Below are 19,185 nucleotides of genomic sequence, written 5' to 3' on the forward strand. Positions count from 1 at the left end.
TGATTTAGCCAAAGCAAAGAAAGACTGCAGCTATATACGAATCCTATACATAAGTAGAAGCTTATTATCCTATTGAACCATAGGACTGATGATTGGTTAAAAGGATTCGTTTGGCAATAGAAAAATGAGAATGTGCTCCTTTGATATAAACACAATTTTAGGCAAAACCTAAAGACGCCCTTCCGTAAAACCCACCAGTAAATAAAGACACGGAACATTAATTCTTGTTTATATTTTAGAGGAGGGAGCCCTCTATTTGCACATGAAATTTACCCCAAGGCAAGGGAGCCCAAGTGCGCCATTAGGCGAATCTTTACGGTATGTGATGCCGAATAATTTAATTTCCGCTTGGTTTACATTTTGCAGGATCTGCTTGAGGTTAGAAGCGGAGATCTACCAGGTAATTTTCACTTTTCATCTGTTTATTTTATATGTAATTGTTTATTTTTCAGTTACCTTTAACTGATTGGTAAAGTAAACTGGCATACAAAAAGTGACCAAGCTCCCTGGTCATACTACACTTGCTTGTCGCTAGCAACTGGACTGTAAATTAATTTAATCTTTCGTCATTGAGATATGACCGTTAATTATGTAAATCAAACGTGTTTAAGAAATCGGTATCCTGCTCTTGAGTATTTATATTAAGTTTATTGTGTTCATGATTGAATCATTTGGTTTTGTGACACTCCGTCGTAGACAAACTTTGGTAATGACAAATTGTATTTCAATTGGTTTTGCGACTGAACCACACATGTAAATATTCATTGTCAATCATTTTGTTTTCATTTAGAATACATTAAGAAATTAAAGCCTTAATGTACGATTTCCTTTATATTTCAAATTGTTATTCTATACTCAAAATGCTGGAATATTACTAGTAATAACTGTCGGGAAGGGTTTCTGTCCATTTTGATCTGAAATAACAAAATAAAATGAAAGAAACTCTGCTGGTTAGTTTGACCGTTTAACATGCAGTTCTATAGGACGACATAAAGTCATAATTCTATATTATGACTTAATGTCGAACTTTGCTCCGTTGACCTACAAGCATTACAAATATGCCAAAAAATCTGGTTTGAAGAAAAAAAGTCAATTTCACATTATTAGATCGTACATTATGGCTTTAATTTGAAATAAGAGTAGAAACTTTGATTTGCTATTTTTTTGCACATACATAAAATAATGCAGAGCCTGAAGTATATGAAATGAAAATACTGTCACTTTGGCAACTGGGTTTGTATTCCAAACTTAGAAGAAGAAAAAAACAAACAAAGGGAGATCACGCTATGTGAAAATAATAATATAGTTGCCAGTGATTTTTGTTCACGGAACATTTCCCCCACTTGAACCCATATCTCATATGCACAGTTTATCCCTTACATACACTGTGTCTTGAATAACTATTGTAGCCCATCAACCCTGTGGTTAAGAGGCAAGGAAATAATTCCTAATGTCTCATACACATGTTTGTATCCCTTTATCTAATCTTGCTCCACATGGCAAGGACTTTTTAGCACATATTATCTTGTATTGAGACAATGGCAGCCAGGACTATTTTTTGCCTTTTTTCTAAGCAAGTTTACTATTGGATTGAGCCATCACATGATTATAATAGGCTTTACCGATTGGTGGGTAAGGTCAACGCTATTGTTTATTTTGGGATAAGCCTGAGCATATTACTGCATATATGAAAAATACACTGCTATTTTGATACAGGCGACTTACTCAATTTAATACTTCCAACTGTCACAATTTAGTTCATGTTATCTACCCAGTAATGTTTGCTTATCTTAATTGGAACCTAAATAATTATTGGACCAAGGTTATTATCTACATGGTATATTAATTGAATTCCATGATATAGTGATAGGCCTATTGATTTGAAAGTTTGTATTTCTTGCTGGATGGAGAGTTATAAGCCAGAGTCAGAATGTAGGTATCATTACCTCAAATCACTAATTTATTGTAAGATCAGTGCAGAGTAGGTTAGATATGAAAAGGAAAGTTAGAACAAATTACTATACACCTGATCCGTGAACTGTGTCTTTTGAAAGACTCTTCTTGTTTGTATTGAGTGGAAATAACTTGCAAGTCAAGTCACAAGTCGCAGAAATAACTCTGGTAGTTGCACTCGCGAGAACTGTTCCGTGGCTTACATGCTATATCAAACTGATTGATACCCACCGTATCCCATGATTGCTTACAAGACTGACACATCAATATCAGAATATCCTAATTATTTTATACATTGACGTTATAAAAGGTATAAACTGTACATTTTGCCCATTTCAAGAGGATCCAAAGTTGCCAGTGGCGTAGATTTCTTTTAGACAGGGGGGGTGAAGTATAGTGAATCCGGCACCCTTTGGCGACAAATTAAGTTAATGATACAAATGCGAGCGAAGCGGGCGAGAAATGTGTCATATTAAAGGCAAACTAATGAAATATGGTACAAAAGTGGAATAAATGGCACTTTGGGCGGTTAAAATTAAAATGGCCAAATATTACCTTTAATTTGGTCAGAAACCCACATACAGGTGTAAACATTGGCAGGGGATGATTGTATGGACCACCCCGTAGCAAAATATTGGGAGTTATTTTTCAGAAAAATACCTCGGTTTTAAAGGGCAAAACGAATAGGTTGTTCACAATGTCCTCCAAACAACTGGTGCGCAGTTGAGGTGGGTTACATTGGTCATGTTTAGCAAGCCACTGCAACGTGTGTAGAGGCATGTGGGTTTGTCATAGCTTTCTATAAATCACCAAGGTTGCTCTATTTCATTTTGTTAACAGATATTCCATTTTGTAATTTGTATACCGTTGGTATGAAGCTACGGGATATCGTTAACGTTGTATGCGATGGTGAAGACCTACCAAACTGTGACTGGTAAGTATGTGACAAACATAATTGAACTTGGCTAATGAATTACCGAAAGGCAGTAATAGTGTGTGAATTTATTTTGCTGTTTTGCACTCCCTGGCAGGGGGGGGGGGGGCGCATAGGACCGTTACCACAAGTACAAATTACCCCCTTTCGCAGTCGACTTCAAGGACAAATCATGACATTTTACCCCTTTTTTACTTAAAAACAAGGAAAAAATGGTACTCTTAAACACCCCTATTTTTTAGATTCCGAGGACACATTTGCAATTTTGACCCTATTTCAACATTTCAAGGATGAGGCTTTTATGAATGTTTCTTTCAGTAATTTAGGGCATCACAGAATTCAAGTAGTACCCCTTGCATATAAATCAGAGATACATAGTGGTGGTTTTCCGAATAGGAAAACAAATTTATTCCTGTGATTTATGTATCTGCCAGCTATGCACGTGATCGGGAGATAATAATAAGAACCCCTTTTTAAATTTAATTTCGCGGACATTTGTGTGATAAAAACACCCCTATTTTTATTAATTTCACAGACAATTTTCTCCGCGGACAAGCTCTAAAAATGACCCATTTTCCGCGATTTTGGTAACGATCGTGCGGTCAGTATTGCAAGTTGAGTGACCCCACCGGGGTGGTAGGGGCACTTTGCTTGTGAACCTTCTGTGATAAGGACCCATTCCCAAGTTTCTTCGTCATCGATAGTGGGTATTTTTAAAAGTGTTTTAGAGATGTAATAATAGTCGTGTTTAGCGTATAGTGACTAAACTCAGATTATTTAGCATTGACGTTACGTAATGTTACTTACGGTAATGTCAACGGGATCACGCGCTTGGGTAATAAACCGCGATCGAAACAATCACCACATGGCGATTTTGTTCGAGATAGGCCGAGCGACGCAGGCTAAGCATACCATTAACACAATATGATATACCACAGAGTTTCTATACTACCCAGGTTTTGTTTTCAATACACTAACTGGAAATTCAATTCACTCATCGGCGATTGCTGTTGTCTTTATACGCATATATTTTACTGCATCTTCACCATAACGATTTTAAAATCGTACCTTAAAATGTGATATATTCAACTGTTTTATAATTATAATCGTATAAAGCTCAGATTCACGTGCTGTATAGAATATTAAATCACAAGTCTATAATACAATGCACTATATCGAGACACTATGCAACTTTCTTCGTCTGCGTCAATAATAGAATGTTGATTTAAATATAATTTAATACATTTCTACATTTTGAGTTGGTACTTCATCACTGAGCGACCTAGCGATCGATTTCTAGCCAATCAGATAGGACTTCTTTTCTTGCGTTCGGTGAAATACCAATCGCCCGTCGCTTCTCGATTTATTTTTTTATTCATGTGTCTTCATATGCTGTCCATCCACCTCGGATCTGTACACGATTATATCAGATTACTACCTCTCTTCGTTGTTATGGTTCTGCGAAAATAATCACAGAAAATTGCTGATTCCAACCAGTTTTTATGTCTTACTCACAACACTGTAAAGTTCTCAGTGTATTGTAGGCTCCTTCTAATTCTTTCTTGGCGAAAAAGAGCCCAGAATCCTCGAACCGAGGCTACGGAGTATTAAGTTGCAGGGAAAAATAAACTCAACCCAGAAAGTATCGAAACGATTATAGATGGTCAGATATATCGAGAACTGAAATATATAGCAAAAACTTATTTAATGTATATAAAGCGCAGCTTTCCACTGCGCATTTTGATACCTCTTTTGTTGCTCTACGATATCACTTGGTTGAGTTATGGGTGCTTGAGTGGCTTCAAGTCGGATTTTGAAAGTTGCACTTAGCTCCTATAAATGGATCGAAAACGTACCAAAGATTTCCAGCTCAACACTATGGTATAGTATAGTCGAGTGTGAGTCAAGCGCGCTAATCGATTATGCCACGGAGAGGCTTATGAAAATGATAACAGGCTGTTATGATAAACAAGCTCATTGCCGCTGTAATGTCGGAGGTATCGATGGCGAAAAACTCGTTTTTTGCAAAGTAGCTTCAATTTGGAGTAAAATTCAAATGGTAGAGTAAGCGACAGACAGTTGAGAAATACTGTAGGAAGTTAGATATCACAATTAACGATCAACAATCAAGATATCGATAATGTAACAAAACAGTATTTTGTGGCACACGATTCTCGAAAATTGCTCCCAAAAACGTGCTAATAATTTAATCGGTACTGCATATGGTTCTGTTAAATGGCAACATTATTTCTTTGGGCGATTTGTAGTACAATACAAAAAAGAAGAAAACAATCACTCGGCGTGGATTTATACGGGGCGCACATTAAAAAAACCCAGCATGAAACGCGTGTTTGATCTTTTGAACATGGTGCGTAAAAAGGATTTAAACGAAGGATTTTCAAAAAATGTGTATAAACATACAAAAATAAGGTTAAAGATACATCCATGCACCAACATTTGACTCACTGCGATGTTTGATTCCTGAGAAAACTCGGTTTTAGAGAACAACTTTATACGTCTTGTATACGTTTTTTTATCAGTTTATTTCTGTAACCTTAAAGGTTATATACATGTTTTGTTTGTTTTAAAGTGAGTGCGTCAAACAGGATCTATTTGGCAATGACATCTTTACGTGGCGGGGTTATTCGAATTGTCCAGGAACACAAGGTTGGTTTACTTATTTACAAAGCTAGTCAGAGAGTGCTCAACTGCATAACAGGAGCATAATTACAACATGTATTCATAGTCAGACTACCTTATGAATAGAGTGCTCAATCCCAAGAAGGGAGAGCGTATAAAAATTCAAAGTTTTTTTTGGAATTAGAAGTGCTCAAATGTATACCCAATGATCGTAAGTGACGGCATTCCGTGAAACTATTAGTAACGGTTGCCTTTCCAGAGGTCGGTACTTTAGCATTTATGTCTACGTTCACCTGTAATGGGTTTGAGAACTCTTAATTCCAAAAATAGTCACCTGTGAAATAATACTTGTTATATTATGCCCCTACTATTTATAGTGGTTTAGCACTCTTAACTACTTTTGGAGTAGAGACTGTGCTGGTTGGCTTGGTTTGTCATGTTTTTGACACCACAAAATATATACACATGTATACGCATATCTGTTCAGTTGAAATCATGACAAATTATCTGTCTGATGATCGGTATACCCAATGATCGTAAGTGAGAGTAGTCCGTGAAACTATTAGTAACGGTTGCCTTTCCAGAGGTCTGTACTTTAAAATGTATTTCTATGCTCACCTGTAATTGGTTTGAGAACTCTTAATTCCAAAGATAATCACCTGTTGTTATATAGGAAACACGGATTCCCACAAAAGGGAAGTGACAAGTGTGTGAGGAATTTGAACATTTTGTGTTAGGGAGAGTAGTATCACTTCAGATTCATGATCTGTTCGCAATGATGAAACTAATGGAATTTATTATTTTCTCTCTAGCACCTTGTAGAACTAACGGTAGTGATGTAGCTTACGTTGACTTCGCATTTGGAGATGGCCCTAGTGAACTAGGTAATTAACATATAATATTTAAATACATTTTCTTAATATTTACCGGGACAAATGTACGATAGAGGGATATGAACCATACACGACCATGCGGTTCATCTGTGCCTTCAGTATTGACCAAATTAATAAAAACTACAACCAAGAAATTCTACATTTTGATGTTCGATTTCTTTATAACGCAAATACAATTTTTTTTAATATTCAACATTGGCAAGAAAACACCGCGTAAAAGGAGAAGCTATATATTTTGTCTGATTTTATGGCTAATTGGAAACAACCGGCTACACAAAACACAAAAATGCTCCTCCAGTAAAACTGACCAAACTGCACTTACGATAGTGTAGCACTCTGCCGACGAACTACAATTACCAAAAATAGAAATTCATCACCAACCTTGATCCACTGACACACATTAGTCAAGAACAATAATACGAGGGTCATTCAAAAAGTTCTACCTGTTGGGTCATAACTTTTGTTTTGTTAAAGGTAGCTACTTGAACATTTGCATACATATAGTTCGTAATGTCACCTACTGGTGGTGAAAAGATCATGTCAAGACCTTTTTCAGATTTTTGTTGGTGACCTGAAATCCGCAGTAAGATATGGTTCACCGGAAACGGTCAAAATATGTACAATATTTGCAAAGGCGTCTCAAGTACAGTGTGTTGAAGATCCCATAATTATTCCATTTGGTCATGTTATACAGTAAAAACTGTATAAAACACAAGAATAATCATAAAATTATATGTACGATTAAAGGGTTGCCACAAACTGAAAATGATGCATAAAACTAATAGAACGAATAGCCAGTGTAATAAAATTAGTATAAATGACCACCAACACAGTTTATGAAGATATTGACTTTAATAAAAGATGGTGTAAAATGGTGGCATTATGTCGCTTTCTTTGGAATAAAATACCACAATAGATCACAAAGGGAATTAAATTTACTTTTTGACTGAAAAATGTGTTATAGTAGCTTTAACTTTTGTATTTTATCTAAAAGCGCAGCTAGACACTATACTGATTATCATTACCTGAGATGTTACAAGATATCCCTCCAAAAAGTTTTGGGTAATTTCTGTCCATCAAAGTTTTACTTTTTCAATCCCAGATGATGTTTTGGACTGTAAGGTGTATATTCATTCAAAATGTATATTGTTACTAATTTGATTTTTTTTTGTATAAAGACGGAAGTTCGTACATTGACTGCACGCATGTTTGCAAGTGCAATATCCAAAGGTGCACCATATCTTACTGTGTTTTTCAGGTCACCTACAAAAATCTGAAAATGGTTTTGACATTATTTTTTCACCACCTGTAGGTGACATTACGAACTATATGTATACACATCTTTAAGTAGCTACCTTTCACACAACAAAAGTTATGACCCAACAGGTAGAACTTTTTGAATGACCCTCGTATCTTCCTAAATTATGAAGTGTTGAAAACAGGGTCATGTGTTTGAAGCTAATAACTATTATGCTCATTACTAAAGCGCCTGTCACACTACACCGAATTGGTCTTCCGTACAAGAAACGGATGGTATTTTCCGTTGTTGTTCGACAATGATCGTTTTATGTTCTTTTATGTCCTGCTATCACCCGCCAAATGCGTTTCGTGTTAGATGATGTTCGTTATGTCCGTCGCAAGTTTTGTGCCTGCACAAAACTTGAAACGGAGTGTACCGAATACACATGTTCGGTATTTATCCGATGTGTGTTCGTATGGTGCTGCATATTGTAGGAGTTTGTTCGCTCTCCTTTCGTTCATGCTCTTTCTTTGTTTGTTGCACTCGGCCCGTGTTCGTTGCAAATACGTTCCTGTGATGCCTTCACCCCCCAATATTCTTCCGAACTAGGATAGCATATTTTTGTATTCGGTGATGTACGTTGACCTAGACTATGCCATAGTCGAATTTTATTAAAAATATGTTATTATTAGTAATGATGAACCCATTTCGTTGAACTCAAAATTATACTGATGTTTATTAAAATTAAAATATTCAATAGTAAAATGGTCATAAAGAGTTAAAAATATCAGACGATTAGTGACAATAAAAGTAATTGAATGCAACATTATCTTGCATAATTATAACGGCTCACTTTAATACTGAACAATTCTGATTTTGGAATCTACCAGTTTATTGATAGCGAACCCCGAAATTTCGACTATGAACTTTGAATTGTAAGCAGAACTTTACCCCCTGGACTTTGCTCTCTAAAAACACACTGCCAAGCATACTTGTTTATCAGTCCATTAACCACAAGTACGCGCTAGATGTTTGATGAGAGATTAACTTTCGCGTCAACACAAAAGCGCCGCAAATACCACAGACAGTTGTTTACGGTGTAGTTAATGGTAATGGCGCGGGCCCAGACGATTTAAACCATAGCGAGGTATGGGCGACCAATCACAAGGCAGATCCATTTAAAGATGCATTACATCATCGCCAATTTTAGTTAGGCCAGAAATTGGCCTAACTCTCCATAAAGTCCCGTGTTAAAATTCTTAACCGCAAGGCAATGTCAGTAGTCCACTTGGGAAGCTAACAAACAGAGGGAGTAGGGTGACTGATCAGATGTGAAAATCTATCAATTGTGCACACATTAATTAAATCAGAGTTGTAAGCTTAAATACAATATCCAGAGTATGCACAATGGGCAAGTGGACTACGGGGTAGTCTGACGTTGACCCAGTCCGTGTTAGTGTCACACTACACCGGATCGTTCTTCCGTACAAGAAACGGATGGTATTTTAGCAAATCCGTTAGTGTTCGTCAATGTTCGTTTTATGTTCTTCATATGTCCTGCTATTATCCGCCAAATGCGTTTCGTGTTAGGTGATGTTTGTTTAGTCCGTCGACAAAACTTGAAACGGAGTGTACCGGATACACATGTTCGGAAGTTGTCCGATGTGTGTTCGTACTGTTCTGTATATATTCCCTGGGTTTGTTCGTTATTCTTTCGTTTGAATACCGCAGGTGTTTGGGAGGTTTCGCAGGTGCTTGTGCCGAATGTCGGCCTATGGCGAACAAGTGCATCGATCATGGGGGAGGGGGCACTTTCTGAAGGGTGTGGGACGCAATATCAAATTTCCCCAGTACATACTGCAGTTACTGTCCGTTTTCCTATACACAATACACAGTGCTCTCACCATTGACGCGCGACCTTTACAATTAGTGTATGTTGGAAGTATAGGCATTTGCCTAGTTAACATCACTGTGTGAAAAATAACCGGCCAATATTTAAAGTATTCTCCAAACTTCTAGCAAATATATTTCTCTAACATGACCTAAAATTACAGCTAGGTTAGATGTTCAGAAATAGTCGCACTTTGGTAAATTATGAGTGAGGGCAAGGCATAGCTAGCTCATAGCTAGCCATCTCCCCGTGTTAATTGAATGGAGATTTGACCGACAATATTGGTAACGGACCGCTCACTTCTGAAGGATGCCACAAAAAAAAAAAAAAAAAAAAAAACAACCGTACAAGCTACATTTTAAGTATTCTATGAAATTCTAGAAAATATAGTTTTGTAACATGTCCTAAATTTTTAGCTAATTTAGGTGTTTAGAAGTATTCGCACTTTTGTGTTTTAGGAAGGATATGTACACGACAGATAACACCAAAAATATGAAGAAATTATTTCCAAACCGTGTTAAATCAACAATCATTATGTTGCTCATTTTCGAAAATGCTGGTTAACAATAAGCAGACCATTGTCTCATTTCGTGAACAAAGGCCCACATACCATTGTTACCTTGCGTTTCCTTTATAATCGGTTACCCAACTGCAACTATAATACCAGCACCTTGCGATACCGCACAGGTAAAACAGACACATGTGCACAACCAGAGAAGATCTGATTTAATCAGTTGAGCTGTTTTCAATGAGTGTTATCTTGGTTTAATAGCTTTTAACCCAACCCGCCTGTATACTACAAACTACTACTTGATATATGCGCTGTTCGTGCGTGCATCCCACGTGGTGTGATGACGCAATCGCCCTAAGTGACATGGACACGGTTTCGCTTGCCAGCGAAGCCGAAGACCCGTGGCAAGGTGTCGCCGACCGAGTGCTTGGCATGCGAGGGGTCTCGGGTTCGAATCCCACCCACGGCAAACAACTTCTTTCCTTCTTTTCTCTCTTTATTCTTTCATTCTTTCCCATCCCGTCGCCAAAAAGCCCTTCGGGGGTTAGGGTTAATGGGGTTTAAGTCCTGCAAAGGTCGTGCTGAATTCTACTGTAGACATGACTACATCATGAGTAACTGACAAGTAGAAAAAAGGGGGAAAGGAGGGAAAAAAGAAAAGAAAGTGAGAAAATTGAAGAGAGAAGAGAAGAGAAAAAGTTAAATTGCACGTAATTTAGTAGGCCCGTGTAAGTAGTATTGGTAGAGGGGCACTTGCGGAAGGCACGCGAGGACGCGATATCAAATTCCTTCCAGTTTTAGTGATTGACAAGAAAGAAAAAAAGAGGAGAAAAGGTTAAATTGCACAAATTCCACCGAATCTCCTGCCGGACTGGTGATTTTTCCACCGGATAAAATATGTTTGTATACGGTGATGTTCGTTAACCCAATCCGCTGTAGTGTGACAGAGCTATTACACAAGGGGCACTGTTTCTATTTCAACGCAATAAGTGAGTTACCTCATAATAAAAATTCCCTCCATGATCAGCTTAAATGTATAAGCAATACTTTCGTGGGTATCTTTCAAATAACATATTTTGATTAAACTTGTTTCACTCTGTTATATATTTGTGTGCCTTTCACACTGATTTTGCTTCCAAAGTTTCTTTTTGCAAACCTCAATGGAACATGGTTTTCATGGGTTATCCAGGTTTTTATCAACTCATTGTTTTTAAACTATACTTTTAAAATGTTTTATCAATTTCAAAATCATATCTATTTTATTTATTTTGGTAATTTTTGTATATTGTATGTTAATATCATTCAAATTAAATCAATCAAAATCATTAATGTAGTCATGGTTCAGTGCGTTATAACTAGACAATTTTCAGATCAACTCAAGTTGACTTTTTGATCATTTGTGATGCAGTTCGTCTAATAAAGATTAATCCGATATTGGCTTTTACGAGTGAGAGTTTTGAATGTGAAAAAATTCTGCACGTATTTGGCAATTTTTCTATTTAAAACTGTGTAATAGTGTAGTGCAGTTTAACCCTGTGCGGTTTAACCCCAGGCTACATGTAAAAGCAAAACACTAACATACGCAGAGATTGAGATGATTATTGTTAAAACGCGAATCAGTCCTGGGTAATTTTCTTGTTCTTGTTAATAGTTTGATTTTAATACAATTTTAACTCTTATTTTTGACTTTATTCAGACCACACTACACACTATGTGATGCTTCAATGGTTGGAAGATGTGGGTAAGCTGCTATAATGTACCTTTCATAACACGATTTAGTTGATACAAATATGAATTGGTCAAGAATATTAAATGCGCCAGCAAATCACCGCCGAAGTGGTAAATATTGGGCAAATTGCAATGTAGATGGTAAAATGCAGATTGACTCTGAATACTTCAACTACAAAAGCAGTGCTTTTTTTTATATCCCAGTCAAAGGATGAATATCGCCCACCACTAATTGCAACATAATCCATTTCACACGCGCCCACCTCCTAAAAAGTCACACAAAAACATTTCAAAAGTCCCGGAAAAAAAAAAAGTAGCGGAACAGTGCCTAATTTTGCATGAATCCAAAATGGCCACTTATGTAGGGGGCGAAAATTCAAATCATGTGAATAACCAAACCAATGTATTCCTCTCGTCATATGGATTCAGAAAAAGTACAGTTCTTGGTTATTTGCCACGATGCTATTTTGATTAAATATGTAATGAACAAGGAGTAATTTACGCTCACAGCTCAGAGCGCAGACAATCGCAAGGCATGTAACCCCTTAATAACCTTTCACCCCAAACGTACAAATATCCTGAAGGCGCTGGATGGCAGCAATGCATATGTAAATGCAAGGTCACTCTTTTGTGTATTTTTTTCGAAATGGTTTCAAGGTTTTTGGCTTTAAACAGGAAGTCGCCCCTTAATGACATTTGGCCCCAACTTCAAACAAACCATACATGTACTATGTTATAACAAGTCACATGTGTAAATACCGTTACTGTGCTATGTTTTTTTCTGGCTAATACAAAATGTTGAACGTAATGCTCAAGTGACCCCATAATGACTTTTGCCCACCATTTACGTGACTGTACAACTTTTAGACACTGGCTAATGGCGATGCATGTGCGCAAGTTACGTCATTATTTTATGTAATTTGCGGAAGAAGCAATTTTAATGAAAATCTAATTTTTAGCCATAATGGCCTTTGAATGACCTTTAACCCCGAGTCGTTCATGTGACATATGTGTCCCCACAATATAATTCTACTATAAACAAGAACATACTGGTCATCCGTATACCGATGCGTGACCGCAAACATAACCACCCCGGCTGAAAAATGAATCAAAACTGGTACGGCAAGAATTTGTGGCATCACGAACGTCGAAGTTCACTTTTCAATGTGCAAACTGTAGTTAGGATAATGAAAACGACTGGTAAGCAAGTCTACTAAATGACCTCAAAATCTGAAGAAGAAAATGGCGGACATATCGCCTGACCCTTTCCAGAACTAATACAGCATATTTGGCCATTGTCAAGAAGGGGTCATCGCCAGAAATATTTGCCTTAAGTAAAAAACTAACACCTCCGCTATATGGTATTTCACTATATAACATTAATGGAAAGAAAAGTGCAAATGTTTTTCGTGTTTCGAATCGGACGAGTGACAAGCTCTAATGACGTCATGATGTAAACAACGTATTCGTCATTAATAAATAAATAAATATGGAGGTATCCAAAAGTATGCTAATTAGAAGTTCAACGAAGCAGAATACGATGCTGGTATCCAATTCTATGCAAATGAGTTGAAGGAGGTTACGTGAAAATGTAGACTAGCTCTGATCTAGCTTTACTAAAAAGATCTTTGGCCCCCACCCCAATGGTCATTGTGACCAAATATGGTCAAATTGGCCTATAAGCATATATGGCTACGATGGCTCGTTTTAAGTTTGAGAGAAGAAAGAAGGAAATAACTAGATATAGTTGTGGTATAAGACCACAAAAACAGCCGTGGTGTGACCCCCTAATGACCTTTGACCCCAAAATATATGAAAATGCCATAGACATTGGCAAATGCCAATGATTGTGTGCACTTGGCATTACTCTGTCATGTTATTTGTGGCAGAAAGGGCATTTTGAAGGTTTTGTGTCGGAAGTGACCCCTTGATCATGTTAATAACATTTCGCTATACATAATTTTTCAAGTGCCAAAATCAAAGGTTTAGCTAATTCAAGTTTCTATTTCAACGCAAATTTCACTAACCACCAGTTCCAAAGGGGTACTCAAGAAGTCATAACAATGATAAGAGACTGTATACAATTTTAACTATTTTGGTCTAAAATAGTATGCCAATTTATCAGTTGTTGATAGAAAAGCTCTCTAGTGTGTAGTAATGTGGCGTGGTTTTTATTAACATTGGGAATTATCAACTCCCAATAACCTTCACAGTTAGAGCAAACGGACTTTAGTTTGTGGGAGAAGTAGCATTTTAAAGGTATCTCGTTTTATACTGGAATTAACCCCTATATGACCTTTGACCCCAAATAAAAAATATACATTGGATAAACACAATTCATGTGTGAACATGCCGTCACTCTACTATGTTTTTCTTAGCTAATGATATTTTTAAAGGTATTTGGCTTTCCACCGGAAATGATCCCTTAATGATCTTTGACCTCAAATATGTGTATAATTTACAGACAATGGGTAATAACAACCCATATGTGCAAGTGATCTTACTTTCCTACGTATTTTGTGGGAGAAGTAGCATTTTGAGATGAAATCACATTTTGATCCCTGTGACCCCTACATGATCTTTGACCCCACCAGTTTCATGTGACATGTAGTGGCATAGTCAGTGATAGTTGTGATTAAGTTAGGTCAAATCGGTCTAAGCATGTCAGTGCTAGAGCAAATTTAATGGTCGACAGAAGAAAGTAAGAAGAATGCGAAGAAGAAGAACCCCACAGGAAGTGATGTAATGTGAAATGTTAATGTCTATTAGTAGAACATTGGGGAAAATCCCAGATGGTTTGCTATAAAACATCACGTTTGCAACGATACTAGGCGGACCTATATCGATATGATTATAATGTTAATGGCTGTAGATAATAGCTCTCAAAAAGAGAGAAATCTTGACCAGTTAATTGGGTTATTGATTGTGTGATTATTTTGTATGTGCATTATTTTGTTGTCATATATGGTACCAATTATATTTTTCTTTCAATTAAAGACATGGATCTTGTTAGCTTAATCAAACAGTGTATCTGTGTTGTGCACTCGTGTAAATTTGGGTAAAAGGTGATTTTGGCCTTGAGTCAGTACGACTCGTAACAGAAAGAAAATACAAATTGTTATCAGCTCTTGCTTTAAGGTGTGTTATATAATTTAATTTGCATAAATTGTTAACGCTCTTTTATGGACGTAATATTGGTAAACAAGGTTTTAGCAGTGAGATTGTGTTCAGTGTGAAAGTCAAGCTGTCGTTTAAAGACCACTCCAAATATCTGGAAAACACATTAAGTTGGGACCTGTGTAAAGTTAGGTGGTGTAGAGGTGAACATTGACTAGTCTACTTCATTGGGTTACCCTTTTAAGTTTGCCTGATCAACTGGATGGTTCTTTCAAAACACGTCACTCAGCCCCTCATAAGAAACGTCGTAGTTACCTAATTCGCTTGAAATAATGAACTGAGCCTTTAAAATGATATTGTTATACCAGGCTGGGTTACTTTAACCTCCACCCCATCGGGCAAGGTGCTGGGGTAAAAAAAATCATTAAAATTTGGCGCAAAGAATGGATCTACGATTAGCTTAGGGACGCACCATTAGACTTCAAGGGGGGGGGGGGGAAGGAAAATTTGAAAAAAAAAAACTTCCCCCACTACATGAGCAAAAAAAAAAAACTTTCCCTACCAACACTAAAAAAACAAAAAAACCTTTCCTCACCAAACTGTATAAATGCATGAAAATTGAAAAAAAAAAACTTGTCGCCTTTGGCGACGAAAAAAAAAAACTTCGCCGCCTTTGGCGGCGAAAAAAAAAATCTTGCCCCGACCCCAACTTCCTCCACCCCCCCCTTGAAGTCTAATGGTGCGTCCCTTAAGTCGTTTGGGCGAAAATACGCGCATTTCAATGACGGATGAAAAACTTCAAGGGGTAGTTCGTAGTTCTAGGGTTAATGAATGATAATTAAATGGATTCTGTATTAGTGATGGCTTAACCCCTTATTTAACTAGGGTATTAGTCACACATTGATTATTAGATGTTTGTTCTGTCCACTCATTTAATTATCATGGTTTACAAGTTGACTCATCAAAAATTGTCATGTTCATCATAAGTTATTACAGAACAAACTCAAGTGCGTATCTGGAGGGAAGGAGTGAATAAGGTGATTGATAATAAATAAGTTATTGAATGGTTTGTTGATTTACTGATAGTAATTGACTTGTCTTCTTATTTGTTTTCAGTCCCAGTTTGTGATGATGACCATTCCATTCATGACTTCCAGTTGTGTTCCAAAGGCGATGCTATTGTAATCAAATTGCCCGAATCCATTGTTAGTGAGCTAATACAAATCTGTCTAGCACGATAAAACATCAGAATCATACACCTTCATGAATACAAATATAAATGCCTGAGATATCGATTATATTAAAAAATTAATTTCATTAAAGTAAAACTAAGTATTATATTAAATACAAAAATATGTTGATGTTCATAGTTGGTAAAAAAGCTAGTTGGACAACATAATTCAATAATCATAACCCCCTACCACAAATATTAAGGAATTCAACATTTTAAAAACAGAACTGACCCAGCTCCCTCCGATTTCAGTGTCAAAATTGCATGCTACTGCTCGCTGTTTCATGCTAAATAATAAAACAATAAATGAAACATTAAAAAGATAACGTTAGTTCTCGAACATTTTTGCGTGGCAGATATGCAAATAAGCTGATCAAGATTCTATAGGCTTCTATCAGATTTGTAACCACTTTTTGAAAGAAATAAAAGCCAGACATCCATGGCATTTTAAATCGTGTTTAAATATAAACCATAACAATCATATAGTTCAGGTTTGTAAACCTTGAGGGAGTGATATCTTGTCGAGTAGTTGCAATCACATTTCATAAAGCTATATTCATTCAAATAAAATATATACGTATTTTATATATAAAGTTTTTAATTGTCGCTTCCTAATAATACCATGGTGTATGGGATCTATCCTGCATGATAAAATAACTTTGTAAGCATAATCATAATTCGCCAACGAAGTGGTTACATAAATTATGGTATGGATTACGGACCTTAATGATGGTATACGTCGTAGAAGTCAACGCACTGAATGGTCTATTGTTCTATTGTGTCCGATTTGAGCGCTGACATATTGGAAAATGTTGCCAATCAATATTCATGAGAGTGTGCATTCAACGTCCAATTTTCGAAATTGGGTGACTTGTGCTTGGCAGGTGTAAAATACATCTAACTGGGCGTTTTAAATACGTAACGCATAAAGGCATTGACATCATCGAATGGCTGCCTATAGTGCTGTTAGTGTTAGGCCTATGTGTGTGTGTGTGTGGGGGGGGGGGGGGCTATGTTTAGTTTCTATAATAATTATTATAAGGCCTACATTTATTTGTCATTCCTTTCTTTTCCTTTATCTGTACTTATTCTTTCCTTGCTGAAGTATCACCCCCTCTTCTTATCTCCCTTCTCCATCCCCTCTTACGTTTTGTCCCCTCTCAATCCTATCATTTTCCTTACCTTTCTATTTAGTTACGTCTATTTATTTTTCTCTCTTTTATTTCTTCCTCTTTCTCTCTTCCTCCAGTCCCCTCTCATTCTTCATATCCCCTCCTCATCCCCTCCCAAGACCTCTCACAGAAGAACTGCCCCCTTCAGTACGCCACTGTTTATGACATTCTCCTTTTTAAAATAAAATAAAATAAAATGTCAATTTGTGAAACAACTTTTATTATGCCTGTATCGGTATACTTATGTTACATGTATAGGCCTACGTAGCTATTACCATTATACAGTACTATAGACATGCAGACATGGCAGCCTTGATGTGTAATCATCAGCAAGCGCATTCAATTTATTTAAATGAAGCACCTAATGTCAGTGGGGTGACAACGAACTATACATCAGCGGCTAATGTGTGCCTGTTGTGCTTACGGCTACTCAATCACACCCTTGTGTGTTATGGTAACAAAAGGTACTTTTCGTTCCAGTAAGCGCTTTCACGAGACTTCATTTGATCACTTATTGACAGTAGCCTGCTAGGTAAAGCGTTAATATACTGTCGGGTCAGCTTACCGATCTAATGGCGGAAGCCCTTTGTCCCAAACAAAAGGTACCTTTCGATGAATAGCTTGTCAGATTTCAAATCGGCACACGGTTTCAATGCGTTACGTAATCTATTTCTTCTCCATCTTTAATAGCTCCATGGTGCAATCAACGTCCAATTTTCGAAATTGGGTGACTTGTGCTTGGCAGGTGTAAAATACATCTGACTGGGCGTTTTAAATACGTAATGCATAAAGGCATTGACATCATCGAATGGCTGCCTATAGTGCTGTTAGTGTTAGGCCTATGGGGGGGGCTGTGTTTAGTTTCTATGATAATTATTATAAGGCCTACATTTATTTGTCATTCCTTTCTCTGTACTTATTCTTTCCTTGCTAAAGTATCACTCCCTCTTCTTATCTCCCTTCCCTTCTCCATCCCCTCTTACTTTTTGTTCCCTCTCACTCCTATCATTTCCTTACCTTTCTATTTATTTACTTCTATTTATTTATTTCTCTTCATTTCTTCCTCTTTCTCTCTTCCTCCAGTCCCCTATCATTCTTCATATCCCCTCCTCCACCTCTTCCTCCCTAATCCCCTCCCAAGACCTCTCACAAAAGAGCTGCCTCCCCCTTCAGTACGCCACTGTTTATGACATTCTCCTTCTTAAAATAAAATTAAATATCAACTTGTGAAACAACTTTTATATAGGCCTATACCGGTATAGTTATTATATGTTATATATTATACAGTACTATAGACATGTAGACATGGCAGCCTTGATATGTAATCATTCAGCAAGCGCATTCAATGTATTTAAATGAAGCACCTATAAGTCAGTGGGGTGACATCGAACTGTACATCAGCGGCTAATATGTGCCTGTTGTGCTTACGGCTACTCAATCACACCCTTGGGTTTTATGATAACAATAGGTACTTTTCATGCCAGTAGGCGCTTTCACGCGACTTTTGTTTGATCAATTATTGACAGTAGCCTGATAGGTAAAGCGTTAATACACTGTCGGGTCAGCTTACCGATTTAATGGCGGAAGCCCTTTGTCCCAAACAAAAGGTACCTTTCGATGAATAGCTTGTCAGATTTCAAATCGGCACAAGTGAACAATACGTTACATAATTTATTGCTTCTCCATCTTTAATAGCTCCATGGTAGAAGTGACGTCATAATCGGATTAACTACCATAGCAATAGATGAATACAATTTTTGAATAAAGCGCGCTGCACTACTAGCAGATTACACTAATCACATGTTTATGTCAACAAACATAGATTGAATACAATACCGCTGTTTTCAAAGATACTTATCTTACAGGTACGACTGA

General features: G+C 37.0%; 1 protein-coding gene across 1 annotated transcript; it reads left to right on the plus strand.

The window, feature by feature from the left end:
* Window positions 1–357: 357 nt before the first annotated feature.
* Window positions 358–18,951, plus strand: LOC140141400 (uncharacterized). Its single transcript, XM_072163255.1, has 6 exons — window positions 358–400; window positions 2,794–2,887; window positions 5,478–5,554; window positions 6,340–6,411; window positions 11,759–11,803; window positions 16,024–18,951. Exons 2-6 carry the CDS (start codon window positions 2,826–2,828, stop codon window positions 16,146–16,148), a joined length of 381 nt encoding a protein of 126 aa, XP_072019356.1. The 5' UTR covers window positions 358–400; window positions 2,794–2,825; the 3' UTR covers window positions 16,149–18,951.
* The last annotated feature ends 234 nt before the right edge of the window (window positions 18,952–19,185 follow it).

Source organism: Amphiura filiformis, chromosome 19, assembly GCF_039555335.1.
Source record: "Amphiura filiformis chromosome 19, Afil_fr2py, whole genome shotgun sequence".
Lineage (NCBI taxonomy): Eukaryota > Metazoa > Echinodermata > Ophiuroidea > Amphilepidida > Amphiuridae > Amphiura > Amphiura filiformis.